At 40.9% G+C, this 14,184-nt stretch overlaps 1 protein-coding gene across 17 annotated transcripts in view; it reads right to left on the bottom strand.

Moving 5' to 3' along the window:
- Nucleotides 1–14,184, bottom strand: part of DLGAP1 (DLG associated protein 1) — a 413,568-nt gene that overhangs the window by 93,966 nt on the left and 305,418 nt on the right. For all 17 annotated transcript variants that reach the window (XM_051773060.1, XM_051773102.1, XM_051773075.1 and 14 more), the window contains 2 exons: nucleotides 3,229–3,406; nucleotides 601–841 (listed from right to left, as the gene is read on the bottom strand). In XM_051773060.1, the coding sequence (XP_051629020.1) occupies nucleotides 601–841; nucleotides 3,229–3,406 (419 nt within the window). The remainder of the gene's footprint in view (nucleotides 1–600; nucleotides 842–3,228; nucleotides 3,407–14,184) is intronic.

The raw sequence follows: 14,184 nt of genomic DNA, 5'->3' as shown, positions 1-14,184 counted from the left end.
TGGAAGTCTCATGTTGATACTGAAACATCTCTCTTGCAAGGCTTGAATAGTCTGAACTGCAGAAATAATGTAACAGCAAGATGTGAACGTGCATGTTTAACCTGTAGCCTGCTTCTTTCCTTCTTTATTCCTACCTCTTATATGTGGCCTAGAGAGCTGTAACAGTTTCTCTAAGCCAGTAAACACCACATCTGATAACTTGTAAGATCACCTCATCTTTGTAAAAAACCTGAGCAGAGGGACCCTCCTCTGCTGGTAGGAGCCAGCAGAGCTGCTAACCCAGAGCCTTCTTGTTCAGCCTTGTCAAATTGTGATTGCTCTTCTGGGGAGGAGAGCAAGAGGAGACATGACTTTGAATTTCCCTTCTATGTGCTTTTAGCTCAGAATAAATTAGCTTGGACATAGCAGGAAACACGACTGCATCATCTTGATCCATGTGTAGTTTGAGGCTGATTAGCCTGTCCAGCTCCCTGGTGAAACACAGACTCTCTTATGGGCTTGGCGCCTGAGAGAGAAGAGCTCATCATTGATCCGATGGAGCCGCACAGAAAAGTACTTCCCTTTCTGCCACACCTCTGGATTTCCCTTTGTGTTACTCACCAGTACTGCTCTGGATGGTCCTCACTGTGGTGGTTGTACGTGGGGGAGATGAGGACCGCAGTGATATGCACTCATCGTCCTGGGAACAGCCCTTCTCAATGGCTCTGACATAGCTGTGGCTCCTCATGCGGAAGCATCCTGGCATAGGCAGATCCAGTGCTTCCACCGCCTGAGACTCGAGTTCACTGAACACCGACTCGCAGACAGATTCAAACTGACCGTTCACCTCCATCTCACTCACCTGCAGACAAAGACCAGGCATGTTTAGTACATCTTATACATGGATATTGCATGCTACCTGGTACAAACACAAGCTACAGTGGCACAATGGCCAACATCTGTTAGAAGGTCCCTTTGCATGTGAAGAAAGGTGAATGGCACATAAGCATATCCTGTAGCACAAAGCAACAATTGTGAGAGGAAAAAACAGTGTATGGAAAGGGGAGACAGAGGCATTGGGCAGAGATTCAGCTGAGTTAGGACTCTTGACTCCTACTGAAACTGGTGGGAAACTGGGAGCCCTCAAAGCAGAGTCTGTTTTATGTCACCCTCGGCACACAACAGGTATTGAAAAATAACACTTTCTTTGTGGGATGAGGAAAACCCAAAAAGGTCAGCTTAACCTCAGTACATAATCAGTGCAACCCACAGTCAATCACAGTGATAAACCTGAGCAGCTGGGAAAATGGAGGGTAGAAGTAGTAACAAACAGCTAGGAAGGGGAGATTGATAAGGGAACCAGCCCTGTTGCAGGGGAAAAATGTATAACTATATCTCTGGCTGAAAGCAAGAGACACACGGGAATCCTTAGACCCTGTGTGGAACAGACACTAGGTGGTGACAAAGACTTGCACTCGTGCGGGTTAAGCATGCAGACTAGCTGCAGGTCTTACAAACCCGGAAATCATTTACCTTGGCTTAATTGGCAATGGATGTTCATGTTTCTAAACTGGGAATCGAGCCCTGAGTTTGGCATTAAAACATCATAATTATCACTGTAAGAAATGTGCAGATGGAAACCAGCACTTGAGGATTTCGTTAGTTTTCAAGCATGCAAAAGGCCAAGATAGCCAGAAAAGATAAAAAACTATGTTAGGGTGGTAGGAATAAAACCATTAGAAATTATTTTCCAGGACCAATGTTACCAAGAAAAATGTTTTGCTGATCTTTGTACACATAATTGAATAATGTCAAAAAGTTGAACACATTTTTTTTTTCCAAAAGGAAACTATTTAAAAGAGTATGGAAGAGTAGTAGGTAGTAAGTACATCATAAAGAACAATCTTACTATGGCAGAGAATATTCGATCCTCAAATAAATATCTCTGAATTAATGCTTTTTAAAACAAAACCCCAGCTTCTTCACATTGGCAAATGATTGGCCGATGGCTTTGTGTAAGTGTTAGATGCCCAGCTAAATAAGGAGCCTAACCTAATGTTCATGTAGTTGCCTTTGACACCTGAATTTCAATGCTGTTTTCTCCTAGATACATCCTGACCCTCTTTTTAGAGTGTCAGCCCATACCCTATGCACAGTGCTTTGCTACAAAATACACAGGTGAATACTCTGAAGTTGAAGTGTCTAAATATAGTACACTGCAGAAATTAAAACTACAGCTCCACGTTGAATGGCACACATATTTGTTATGGCCATAGCTGAAGCCCTGGCATCACGGATGTCATGCACTTTTTTGACATTGCAATGACTTGATATGCCATTATATGGGGCCAGTATCTGGCACCACAAATCCTGCCTGCTGCACTTCTGGACTAGTGTAAAAAGTTCTTTCATCCAAGTGATTGACCCAAATGATCCACTTAAGAAAACATGCCAAAAATCATACCAAGGAGCTACAGGATTTAGCAGATGAACTACTGGCCCACTGCTCTGTGGTGTGCTAGCACTTCTGCACTTCTTTCAGATCTGTTCCTTATGAATTCAACCGTACAAGCATGCTGGATGGAAGAATGGGCTACTTTTTGAAATTAAGACTCATAAACTGAATGTGTCACAGTGGAGTTAATTTTTCTTCTAGTTTAGAGTGAGCACGAAGAAGTCTTGCAGGATTTCAGGGCAACAATATAGACGGATCTTTGCACTTAATATATATACTGCAACACTTGTACTATATAGGTGAAAAGTTCAGAGGTGCACAAGGTTAAGAATGCATAAAATAGCATAAAGAAAGCTCTAAAGTTTCTAATAAAATTCTGATAAAATTGTAAAATACAAATTACTAAGGACTTAGTTTTCCTTTAGCATCTCACTCAGCATATGAACCTTTTTTTTTAGGCATTCAATAATTTTTGACTGGAGGCACTAAGCACAAGATCCCTAAGAGAACCCTTTTTAAATACACTGTTGGTGAGAAAAATAAAAAGTTAGACTGCTCCTTCAAAGGAACTGGATGCTGTGCCATTCATCCGTTTGCAAAGAGCAGGTTATAGCACTGTCAAGTGTTCCCCTCCCACAAACAGTCCTGTTTCCTTAAAAAATGTTATGAAAATGTGTGGTATGGGATGGCCTGATTCCACTCGAAGCAAAATTGAGTTTCTCCTATTGCAAGTGTTCAATCAGTGTCCAGCGTGACAGCTGCTCTCCAGGCTGCCACAGGTGCATGTCACCCACCTGACTGATGGTGCTCATGGCTCTCATGTAGCTCTCGTTGCGGGAGCGGAACTTTGGGGATGTCAGCAGCCCCGCAGGGTCCAGGCTGTCCAGACTCCTATTGATGGACACTTCGCTCACTGCCCTCAGGTAACTGTGGCTCCGGATCTGAAGCTTTGGTGAGTGTTCACTGGATATCCTGGGAGTTTTGAGTAGGAAAAAAAGAAAAAGATATTTCATCAAATCTAAATGGCCTTGCCAGGAGTGAGAATAACCAGGTGTTTTTCACTAGAACAGCATGATTTGAACAAGTCACGAAACAGTCCTTGTATATTTATAAAATAAGGATAATATCAGTACTTTTATTTGGATTGCCCAACCCTTTTATTTGGTGGGAGAAAGAGAGAAGGAAGGAAAGGGTTTTCTTTTCATGTTTTTGTAAACCAGGTCTAAGCAGAATGGCAAAATCACTTCCATTTTGTTTACTGACAGTGGCATGGAAAAATTTTACAGTGTACTGACAGTGACAGCAACTAGCTCCAGCAAGCCCCCCACTATCAGGGACTTTTGAAGTGACAACACTGAAATTATTTCAGGTGTTGGATTTAAAAAAGCAAGGGGAGCCTTTGAGATGAGCCCATCAGAGAAAGCCCTGTGTCTTTACAGAGCTCAATGCAGCAACCACCAAAACCAGCTGGGGAGGGGGGGTAATGAAAGAAGAGGCCTGATAGTAAGATTGGCTGGATGATCCTAAGCTTATCAGTTGAACGTCCACTTCTTGAAATGCTGCTGGTGATGTGACTCTGACATGTACTCATGTATGTACCCATTAACAGGGCTGCTTTTCATGGAGCTTTCAAGGGTGTACAGGCCAATAGGGCAGGCAGATCATACAAAACATGCAAAATGCACTCATAGTACACCTTAACCTGGGAAATCATTCTAAGAACTTAGGGCACCTGGTAAGGTTTGGTATGCTTTAAATTTTATTTTAATTGTGGCTTAAGCTGCAAGTTAACAAAATGTAGGCTAGGGAAGTAGCTTTACATGATGATGTCAAATTAGAAGTTTAAAAGACACAGTCATGTTTCTGAACTGATAACTTCATCTATATTTTCTGTACAAGTGACAGATGAGATGTACAAGCAATCAAAAGCAACCAGCAGCCCTGTTCCCTCCCACCAGGGAATGTGTACTGCTGTACTCCTGCCATGTGTGCTTAGAGTCAGCTAGCAAAGGTTGTAGAAACAATCATCCACCTGCAAGAGGTTGTATCCTCTGAACATGCTAGCTAAGTGCTGTCTTCACAGTCTGAAGCATTCTATAAAGATTCTATAAAGATTTGAGTCAAGAAAAGTGATCCATGTCGTAGCTCACATGAAATACAATAAATTTGAGGGATATTTCTCTTGAAATAACTCATCGATGAATAAAGTATTGAAAGGGTGGTTCTTCAATATATTTTTTGTTTCTTTAATATTTTCCAAGTATCACAAAGCAAGTTAATTAAAATATTAAATAAATTTTCCCTTTTAAAATGTAAATCTCCCATGGATGTTTACAGATATATGACAGACAAATCTGTAACATAATTACAGGCTTAATCTTGGTCCCCTAGTTTTTAGAAATACATACACAGCTGACCTGAAAGAAGAGAATCCATTTTATGTCTAATTCCTCAAGCATTTGCAGATATTTTGTATTCAAGTATCTAATGATGATAATTAGTATGAGCAATTTCCCAGTGGCATGCACAATTCTGGTAATTGTAAGTGTATTTTAGGAGGACAATTCCATTGTGTAATCGCACACCTAAGTAGTTCAGAAACTGGGTCTGTTTCTGAATGGTATAATACTGTAATAAAATCTAGGCCATCTCTACAATACCTGGCTGCTAATTACCTGCCTAATAAAAATATGTAAACTTATGCTAATTACTCGATACTCCTGTCACCAGCTGAAGATAAAGCCTTTGCTTGTCATTTTCACTGTGTTGTACGGTGCAATACAGCAGCCGCATTCATACATTTTGACTCCTTACCCCACTTGATTTCACATGACAAAAGTAGAAGGTTTTTAGACATCACAATTAGTGGTGTTCTAAAGAACTCAAAAAAGGCAGAGAAAGTGATGAAAAGGCGACTGTTACTAGTGGTTAGCTACAAAATTTTGTTAACTAACGCTAACTATGCAACTCTTGAAAAAAAATCCTTGTCTTTACTGGATTAAAAAAAAAAAAAGATAGAATGAATAATTCAACAGACATAAGTTTTCTGATTCATGTGAGCTACTTTGCCATGCTGCAGATCTGCAAACTCATCAGCACTGCCTGAAATGCATTTCTTAAATTAATTCAAAAATGTATTCTATGAATATGTTGTGAAGAGTTTGCTGCCAGTATGTGACATGCAAAATTCAAATATGCTTGATTAGCTGCCAGTTTGTAAATACGTCACCTGGGGCTTGTCACTGTTCACTGATTAGCTGAGCTTGCAAGAAGACTGCAGCAATCACAAAATTCAATGCACAGATATTGCTAGACAGAAATCTGCAAGTACTGAGGCAGGTGCCCTTTAAAAACTGGAACCAATACAACAAGATGCAAGTACCCACACAAGATTTTGCTATGGCAGCTGGAGTAATGATCATATCAGATGTTCATGGAAGTGTCATGGAAAGCCACTATGTAGCCACTAAAAGAAAAGAAATTTATTTTCTGTATGCATTAGTGTTGCATAATATTTTCCCAACTCTGCTTGAAACAAGGGCATTCATCCATAAGAGTAAATGTTTCCCTGTTTCAGCGAAACATTTTGTTGTGGGTGGTCAGCACAGCTGCTTTCTTTTTCTTTTTGTTCCTGACTATATGACTGGCCAGTTTGACACAAATCCAGAACCATATTTTACGGGTGGCTACTTATCTGTGCATATCTCCCATCTGTCGTAGAAATCAAACTAGGTTATTGGCTGCTGTTGAAGGAGGTGGCTCCTTGCTTACTGATTACTATAATCTCTGTTTCACTAGATGTAGTGATGGGGAAAGGAAGAAAAATAAGAAGGATTTAAACATAGAGAAAGAAACATCTGAAGGTTTATAGCTGTGTGATAAATTGTCCCTATGTTCTACAGTAAAGTTTAGTGAACAGCTGTAATTCCACTGGAAACTTTGATAGTATTCCATTTAGGAATAAATCTGACTATGCATGATGTGCAAGATCTGAATGTCTAATTTATTTTCTCAGAGTTACTATTACCAGTAACCTGTAAATCAAAATACTATTTTCTTCCTTAAGGGTTCAAGTCCATCACTTCTTTATTCTTTATTATATAAACTTCTGTTTGTACCATCATAATTTCCCCAGCTAAGTACAACATGCAAAGGACTGAGACTTTGGGACAGCTCTTTGGATCCACTCACTGCATTGGATATACTAATTGGCAGAAGGGGAATGTGAATCATTAAAGCTCTTAAACAAGCTCCTTAAGTATGCTCCATCATTTCTGTGCTGCCATGTCTGCTGGTGTGACGTGGGACAAGTGCTGAAGCACTGACCTCAGAGCCTGAGTCCTTTCAGGGAGGCTTACACATAGCTCATCCTTACTGCTCTGGTAAAAGAGAGATTTTGCCTGGGAGGCTTCTAGCCCCTTATTGATACAAAATGTGATGTTGGTTGAAAGTGCATTCATGGAGCTTGCAGCACTCTTTGGGGTTGGGCTGTCCCCAAAGACACCATGCTCCACTCACAAATGGCAGGTCCCCAAACCAAGTGCACCATTGTTTTTTCCCCATACTGCTGCCTTTGCCCCAGGCCTCACCACAGGACGGGAGCACAGCCACAACAGCAACACACTGACATCACACAGGGTGGAAGGTGCAACACTATTAGATGTGCTTCCCAAAAAACACAGCTAGAGGCACCAGAAGAAAATGAGGGCTTTGTGTCTCTGCTGCTCTGCTGATTGCCACTGTACGTTTCCCAACGGGATTGACCAAAGAAGGAGCCAGCCCTGAGCTGAGGTGGGTGGAAATGGAGTCTGCTGAGTCCCAGTGGATAAATAAATGCTCCTCTGGACAGAGGAAGGCAAGTACCTCTGATTCACACTATGCCTCAGGGAAGATTAAGGTACTCCACCAGTGAGGGCAAAATGGTACAGAAAGTCTGTGAGGGGCTCTGAGAGGCAGGACAGTGCTCATTTAATTGGAAAACATATTCTAGTGAAGTATCTAGAACAGAAAATAATGTAGATGTGTAAAGGAAATCTTTGCATACTGCACTGTGATTTCCACTCCATATATTTCAAACACACCGAGGCCGATCTTCCTGTTTTCATTCAAATAGAGAAATGAAAATATTTAAAACATGCCCATCTAATCACCCTACTACTGTTGCAACACATACGCTAAGAAATACTTTTAACCACTGTATGTTACAGATATGTTTGTATTTACAAAATATTAATAAAATTTACATGATTTAATTCAGATGGAAACACATTTTGGTCCCTCATTTATTCAACTATTTCCAGAGTAAAGAATTGGTTGGCATAGGCAGGCATGAGAGGAGCTAGACTCAGCTACTTTGTTCTGATTCGTACAGGGAAGTCTGAGATAGAGTCAGGAAATAGTGTGATGCCCAACTCAGATGATGATCCAGGATGAATGAAGGGGGAAGGAAAGCTATAGAATGTCTTTACACACTGCCTTGTCATTTCTGACTTGTATATGTTGACCAGAATTTAGCTCATTCAAATATATATATATGGTTGATGAACATATGAAAATATATATATATATATATATATATATATATATATATATATACGGTTGATGCAAAACTCAACATGAACTGGAAATGTGTGCTCACAGCCCATAATCTGCTGTCATGAGACTCCAACTGGAATACTCTGTACAGTTCTGGTGTTCCCAACACATGAAAGACATGGAACTGTTGAAGCAAGTCCAGAAGAGGGCCATGAAGCTAAGAGGACTGGATCACCTCCCCTATGAAGACAGGCTGAAAAAGTTGGAGCTGTTCAGCCTGGAGAAGAGAAGGTTGTGTGAAGACCACATAGCAACCTTCCAGTACCTGAAGGAGGCCTACAGGGAAGCTGGAGAGGGACTCTTCATCAGGAACTGTAGTGATAGGACAAAGAGTAGTGGGTACAAATTGAAATGGGGAAATTTAGGTTAGATATTAGGGAGAAATTCTTGACTGTGAGAGTGGTGAAGAGGCTGGAAGAACTGGAAGAGGTTGCCCACAGAGATTGTGGATGCCCCAACCCTGGCAGTGTTCAAAACCAGGTTGGATAGGGCCTTGAGCAACCTGGTCTAGAGTAGGAGGTGTCCCTGCCCATGGCAGTGGGGGTGGGGACTGGATGATCTTCAAGATCCATTCCAATCCCTTAAGATTCTATGATTCTGTGGTTCTGTGATTCTATATCAAAGGGTTCAAAATGCAGTGTTAGCAATTAGCAGTGAAACAACTTTGAATATATTCCTGGAAGAGTTCCTTTGCCTTCAAAATGTCTTTCAAATGACAAAGAGAAGAATAGACAACAGGGATTTACAAGAGCAGGAAGCTTTAGTTTCAAATATTTCCTTTTAATTTAGGAATGCACAATGCATTCTGTCATATATGTAAAACACTTCCACTTATTACATTTCATTTCTGAATGAAAAAAGAAAAGGCCAAGATTAATGATTGATGGTGGCTGCTTTTTTCTCCCTTTAGGCCAGACACAATATAAAAAAAGTAGTCCTAAGACAGTACTGTCTTCTGCAAGTTCAGCATTCAGAATCACAGCACAAAGTGCAGTGACGTGCCAGATGGGTACTGTGTTCTGCCAACAGAAAATGACAAAGCAGAACAAAGTGAAAGTCCAAAAACATGTCCTGAATGCTTCTGTAAGCCAGCAGAGGAGTGTGCTAAAATTTGCCTTCGAAGAAAGAGGAAGCCCCCAAAAATACACCACACACAACCTGAAACCAAGAAAAAACAAACCTCGATGCCACCACTACTGTTAAGTATCTCAGCTCTCAATTTTGCAGCCTACAACGGACAGCTTAGTTCCCTGGGGATTAATTATCCTTGGCTGAATCTCCTACCTCTAGCATGACTGGTGGGTACATCCTATGTACATTTCTGCACTTAATTTTAATTGTATTTTAGTGTTGCTAGAAGGTAGAATAATCTAGTGGAGCCTGACATAAGGCAAACTGAAGGACATCAGGGAGGAACATGTACAGAACAAAGTTACTGAGGTGTATCTCTCTGATCCTGGTCACGACATGGGCGACCAGGCTGGGTAAATTTCTTCATGTTGGCACCTGTGTTCTGCTGCCTTTTTGGTGCAGTGAACACAGAGCTGTCATGTTACTGATTGAGACAAGGGCAGCACGTAAACAGTTTTGAGCATTCACACCCCCTCCCCTATTTTTCCAGGTTTGAAGATATCCTTTTGTGTTCTTGCTTATGAACAAGTGAACATCCTCATGGAGATTTCCTACCTTGAAGCTAAAAAGAAATCCCAAACAATAAAACCTCTTTTCAAGTCCTTATTGTGCTGCTAAAGGGTCAAGTGTGAGAAAGAAAAATCTAAAACTTGGATATATCCAGAAAAAGCTCATCTGCCAAAGAGTAATTCAAGGTAATCAGCACAAAAATGTCATTTACTTCCTTTTGCATTTTAAAAGATTCTACTAACAGACTACAAATCATCCACACTGCATGGACCAGCCAACACATACTACAAAACTGCAAGGACATGCCTGTGACACAGGGTTTTTCCCATGGTGAGAAGAGGCAGAAATTGCAGTATGGCGCATTTGACTCTGTCTGATATATCAGATTCTAGTAGGGCTATAGAGGAAAGCACTTAGAAAGAAAAAAAATATAACCCAAAAGTCCCCACAGTTCGGTGTCACACATCTCTCTAATATGTCTATATCCAGTTGTTGTTCAGTTTTTGAGTAAGCACATCGTGTCCTGCCAGTTTGTTTGATTGAGGGCAGCAGGAACTGGATCAATGTTTTTTTGGTAGCAAATGTTTTTAAAAAGCCCCGTCCCTTTCTGCCAGCTTCAGAATCAGCCATGAGACCACTTCTCTGTGATTTTGTTACAAACGTGCTTTCCTCTCAAAGGACACAGAAGCTTTGAGTTAGGTTGCTTTTTTTTTTTTCCTTTTTGGGACGTGGAGATATTGAAGCTGTATGGCTTTGTTTCAAGAGCAATCTTTGGTTATTAAAATATTAGCAAACAAAGATGACTACTGCATATGAATTCACATATACATTAAAACAAAGCTTTCCTTTTATCTCAAAGATCCTCTCAGGTGCTTTGTAAAATCAAAAAAACCCCAGGCTAACAAATTTAAGGAACATTTCCCTTGTCATTGACATACTGTATTTTTTTCTTGCTTTCTAGACATGGTGAAAGAATAGAGCACAGCACTAAAGTGGCACATATGCAATAGAATTGGCAAGAAAAGCAGATGGAAGATGATGCAGACAGACATTATACAATTCTCTTTAATCACAAATCTGGTCTACATGCTGGTTCTGATTCCTGTGTGCGGGTGTGTGTGTGGGAATAGTTCTGAGCACTTTTCTCTTCCTCCCCTGGAGAGTGAAAAGAGATGTTGGAATAGAAATAGTTCAACTCAGATGAACCAGCTCAAACCAGTGATGCCAGAGTAAGCTGCTTCTGTATAAAACCACACATTTTTTGTTTACACTAGAAGACAAATCCACATTATCTTGTCACATGAAGCAGGGTAAGATATAACATTTTTGAGAGCAACCGGCTTGAGAAGAATAGCTCTCCTCTCAGAAGACCCTTTGAGGAAAGCTGTGGGCCCTAACGTCCTCCTCTTGCAAATCTTACTGAGTACATGTTCAAAGGGGTTTTTGGATGTTCTTGCTGGAGGAAAAGTTGTCTGAGCCTATACCAAACGCATGACACAAGACTCTTGCCTTTTTCAGCACAACTCTTTTGGGTTGGTACTAATAACCCCAGGAACCAGTGCTGCCCAGCACAGAGGGATATATTTACGAGAACTGGAAAAGCTCTTGCTTTGTATCAAGTATATAGCACTAAGAATGTACACTGCCTGAGGGTCTGATCAGGTCAGCCATGCCCACAGCCCTCCTTGGAGCCCTTTGGACCCTGCTGGAATGAGGATGAATCTCTGGTTTCTTTTCCTATTAAAGTCCTCTACCACTATTTTGTTGAACTCCTCCTTTGTCAGAACAAAAGTTATACTCTCCTTCCTGCAGGAGCCACTCCTTCATCTCTGCTCATTGAGGTTAGGGTCATCTATCTGATCCCACATCACTTGGTTACTTCCGCACCACCTCTCCTCACTAGTGAGACTCAAAATTCAACCCCAGTCTGCTCAGATGAAATTCTTACTTTAATAATTCAAGCATTTTGATATGCTGGCCAGCCACCTGCAAGCATGTGTATGAGGGCAAGCCGTCCAAGAAAGAGGGAAGGAGATGACTGCAGGTCCACTCAGGCACAGCTTTTGACATTGGACAAAGATCACTTCATTGCCACTTCCATATTTGCAGCTATCACAAGTGAGTCAAATCACATTATTATTTTCCTTCTCTCTGGTGTCTGGTGTATACACGCTGGAAACATCCGCTCACATACCTGTGGATTTGCACTTCCTTGCTTTCGTGGCAAGCAGTTAGTCTCTCTTAGTCTGTGTTAATATTAAGCTTACTCCAACTCAGAATGCTGACAGGCAGCTTTTTCTCTGTTTTACCTCAGGGTATGTAGGATCATAGAATCATAGAACTGTTTGGGTTGGAAGGGACCTTATACCTTACAGATCATCTAGTTCCATCTAGTCTAGTTCCACTAGACCACATTGCTCAGAATTTCATCCATCCTGGCCTTGAACACTTCCAGGGACATCCACAGCTTCTCTGGGTAACCTGTTCCAGTGTCTCACTGCCCTAACAGAATTTCTTCCTAATATCTAATGTACTTCCTAATATCTAATTTTCTTTCTAATATCTAATCTAATATCTAATATCTAATCTAAACTTGCTCCTTTTCAGTTTGCCGCCATTCCCCTCCTTGTCCTATCACTATATGCACTGGTAAAAGGTCCTTCTCCAGCTCTCTTATAGGCCCTCTTTAGGTACTAGAAGGCTTCTCTAAGATATTCCCTATTGTAGTCCTTGTAAAATCACAGTCTCTACAAGCTTGGACTTCACCTGCTTAGCTTAATTTTCAGGTCTCTCCCACTCATACATTAAAAGTTTGATTAATTCTGCCAGTGGGAACACCAAAGAATTACAGTTGTCTGCCAAACCGCAAAAGGAAAGTAGTTACTTTTCAGGAATGTCACCTGGCTGTGTGCTGAGCTGGCAGCACAACCAGCCCTGACTGCTTAGCACCCGAGTTTATGCAGGAGCTCTGGCTAGTTCCTGAGAATGGGAGGGTAGAGCTGCAGCTCAGCTAAAAGGCATCTTCTAGGCAGACTTCCCATAACTGAAAGGTCCTCCCATGCTACTCCAAGTTACAATATTGGACAGTATTTATCTACAAATAATGTTTTCTAGGCAAATACTAAGAAAGTATTTGCTCCATTGAATGTCACTGCAGTATTTATTTAAAGAGCAATTTTTTCTGAAAACTTGCAATGCATTTTCAGTGTTCAGTGTCCTCAACTCCACAGATCCTCCTGGACCTGAAACCAGGTGATGATCACCCACACACTGCAAAGCCATGAGCCTGCAAGCCCTGTCATGTATTTGCTTTTGAGTCACCTACTTCAGAAGACATTTCCAAACATCCAGGTTAGATCTGCATAAACATCTCCTAGTGAGATTAGTTTTGCATCTTTGTTTTGCAAGTCAACAACGTTACTCCAAAATCTTCACATGCATAAGCAGCCACCTGCATTTTCCAAAAAATGCATTTCACATATGCAGCAGTTTTTCACTTCCTATTCAGTTTTCTGCCATTTCAAAAGTTTCAGTTACCTTCTAAAGGAAAAAAAGAAAAGCAAAACCAGCAGATTCAACACCATCTGTACAGATGTGCAACATAAGCCAAACTACTGAAGAAACTGAAAAGCAAGCACATTTTAAAGCAATAAGGAGGGTAGGTTAGTAACTCTTCAAGGGAGAAGGGAAAAATCCCAAATTCAACTACGCTAAGGGTCTGAGCTCACCTCCTTACACCTCAAAGTAACAGTCCTACCTCCAAATGAAAGTTTGAGACAGCAAGATTCAACACAGGGCAAAGTATGCTGCCTTAAAAGTACTGTGAGTATATCACCTTTTGTGGGAACACATTATTTCCTGATAACACTTGCAAATTGTTGACCTGGAGTGCAATATGTGCTGGTGACCATGGATTTTCTCTCCTCTTCTCTATTAATGGGGTCATTTTAAAGATCATATGTGCACTCTTACCAAGTGGCTATTTCAGTAATCCTCTATTTCAGCTGGCTTGTATTTGAAGAACACTATGCAGTTTAAAACGCCCGAAGAGAAGCCTGTTGTTTCTTCTTTTATAAGCAAGCACTTCTCACTTACACCTGGAAGATGATGACTTGAAATCCAATCCAGTTACTCCTGACAGCACAAATATTGGGTGTGGGGTGAGGAGGTGAGACTGCGATAAGACTGTTCCCGGATAACTCTACAGCCAGTGTCTTGAGGTGTGTCTGGGTAAATACAGCTTGGAGCTCAGATGTGACTTTCAGTTGTCTCCTCCAGATAAAAAAAGCAAAGATTTTTGGAGGAATTGTTCAGCTGGGAGTTATCACTGACTAAGATAAAACTGTGGAATTTCTCCTGTCATACCAAAAAATCTGGAAATAGTAACCTTTAGTCTATATTTTTATTTAAAGTAATGTCTACATTGCAAGTAAAGTAAAACAAGTGATGGTATGTAGTAGGGTTTCTGGCAACATCTTCACTGATTTTCTCTCTGGGCATCAGTTGGCTGCTCT

This window comes from Manacus candei, unplaced genomic scaffold (assembly GCF_025592945.1).
Source record: "Manacus candei isolate 608988 ecotype Guabito, Panama unplaced genomic scaffold, ASM2559294v1 h1tg000008l, whole genome shotgun sequence".
NCBI classification, from domain to species: domain Eukaryota; kingdom Metazoa; phylum Chordata; class Aves; order Passeriformes; family Pipridae; genus Manacus; species Manacus candei.
Note: the sequence above shows the minus strand (reverse complement) of the source record. Positions and strands in the feature narration are given on the sequence as shown.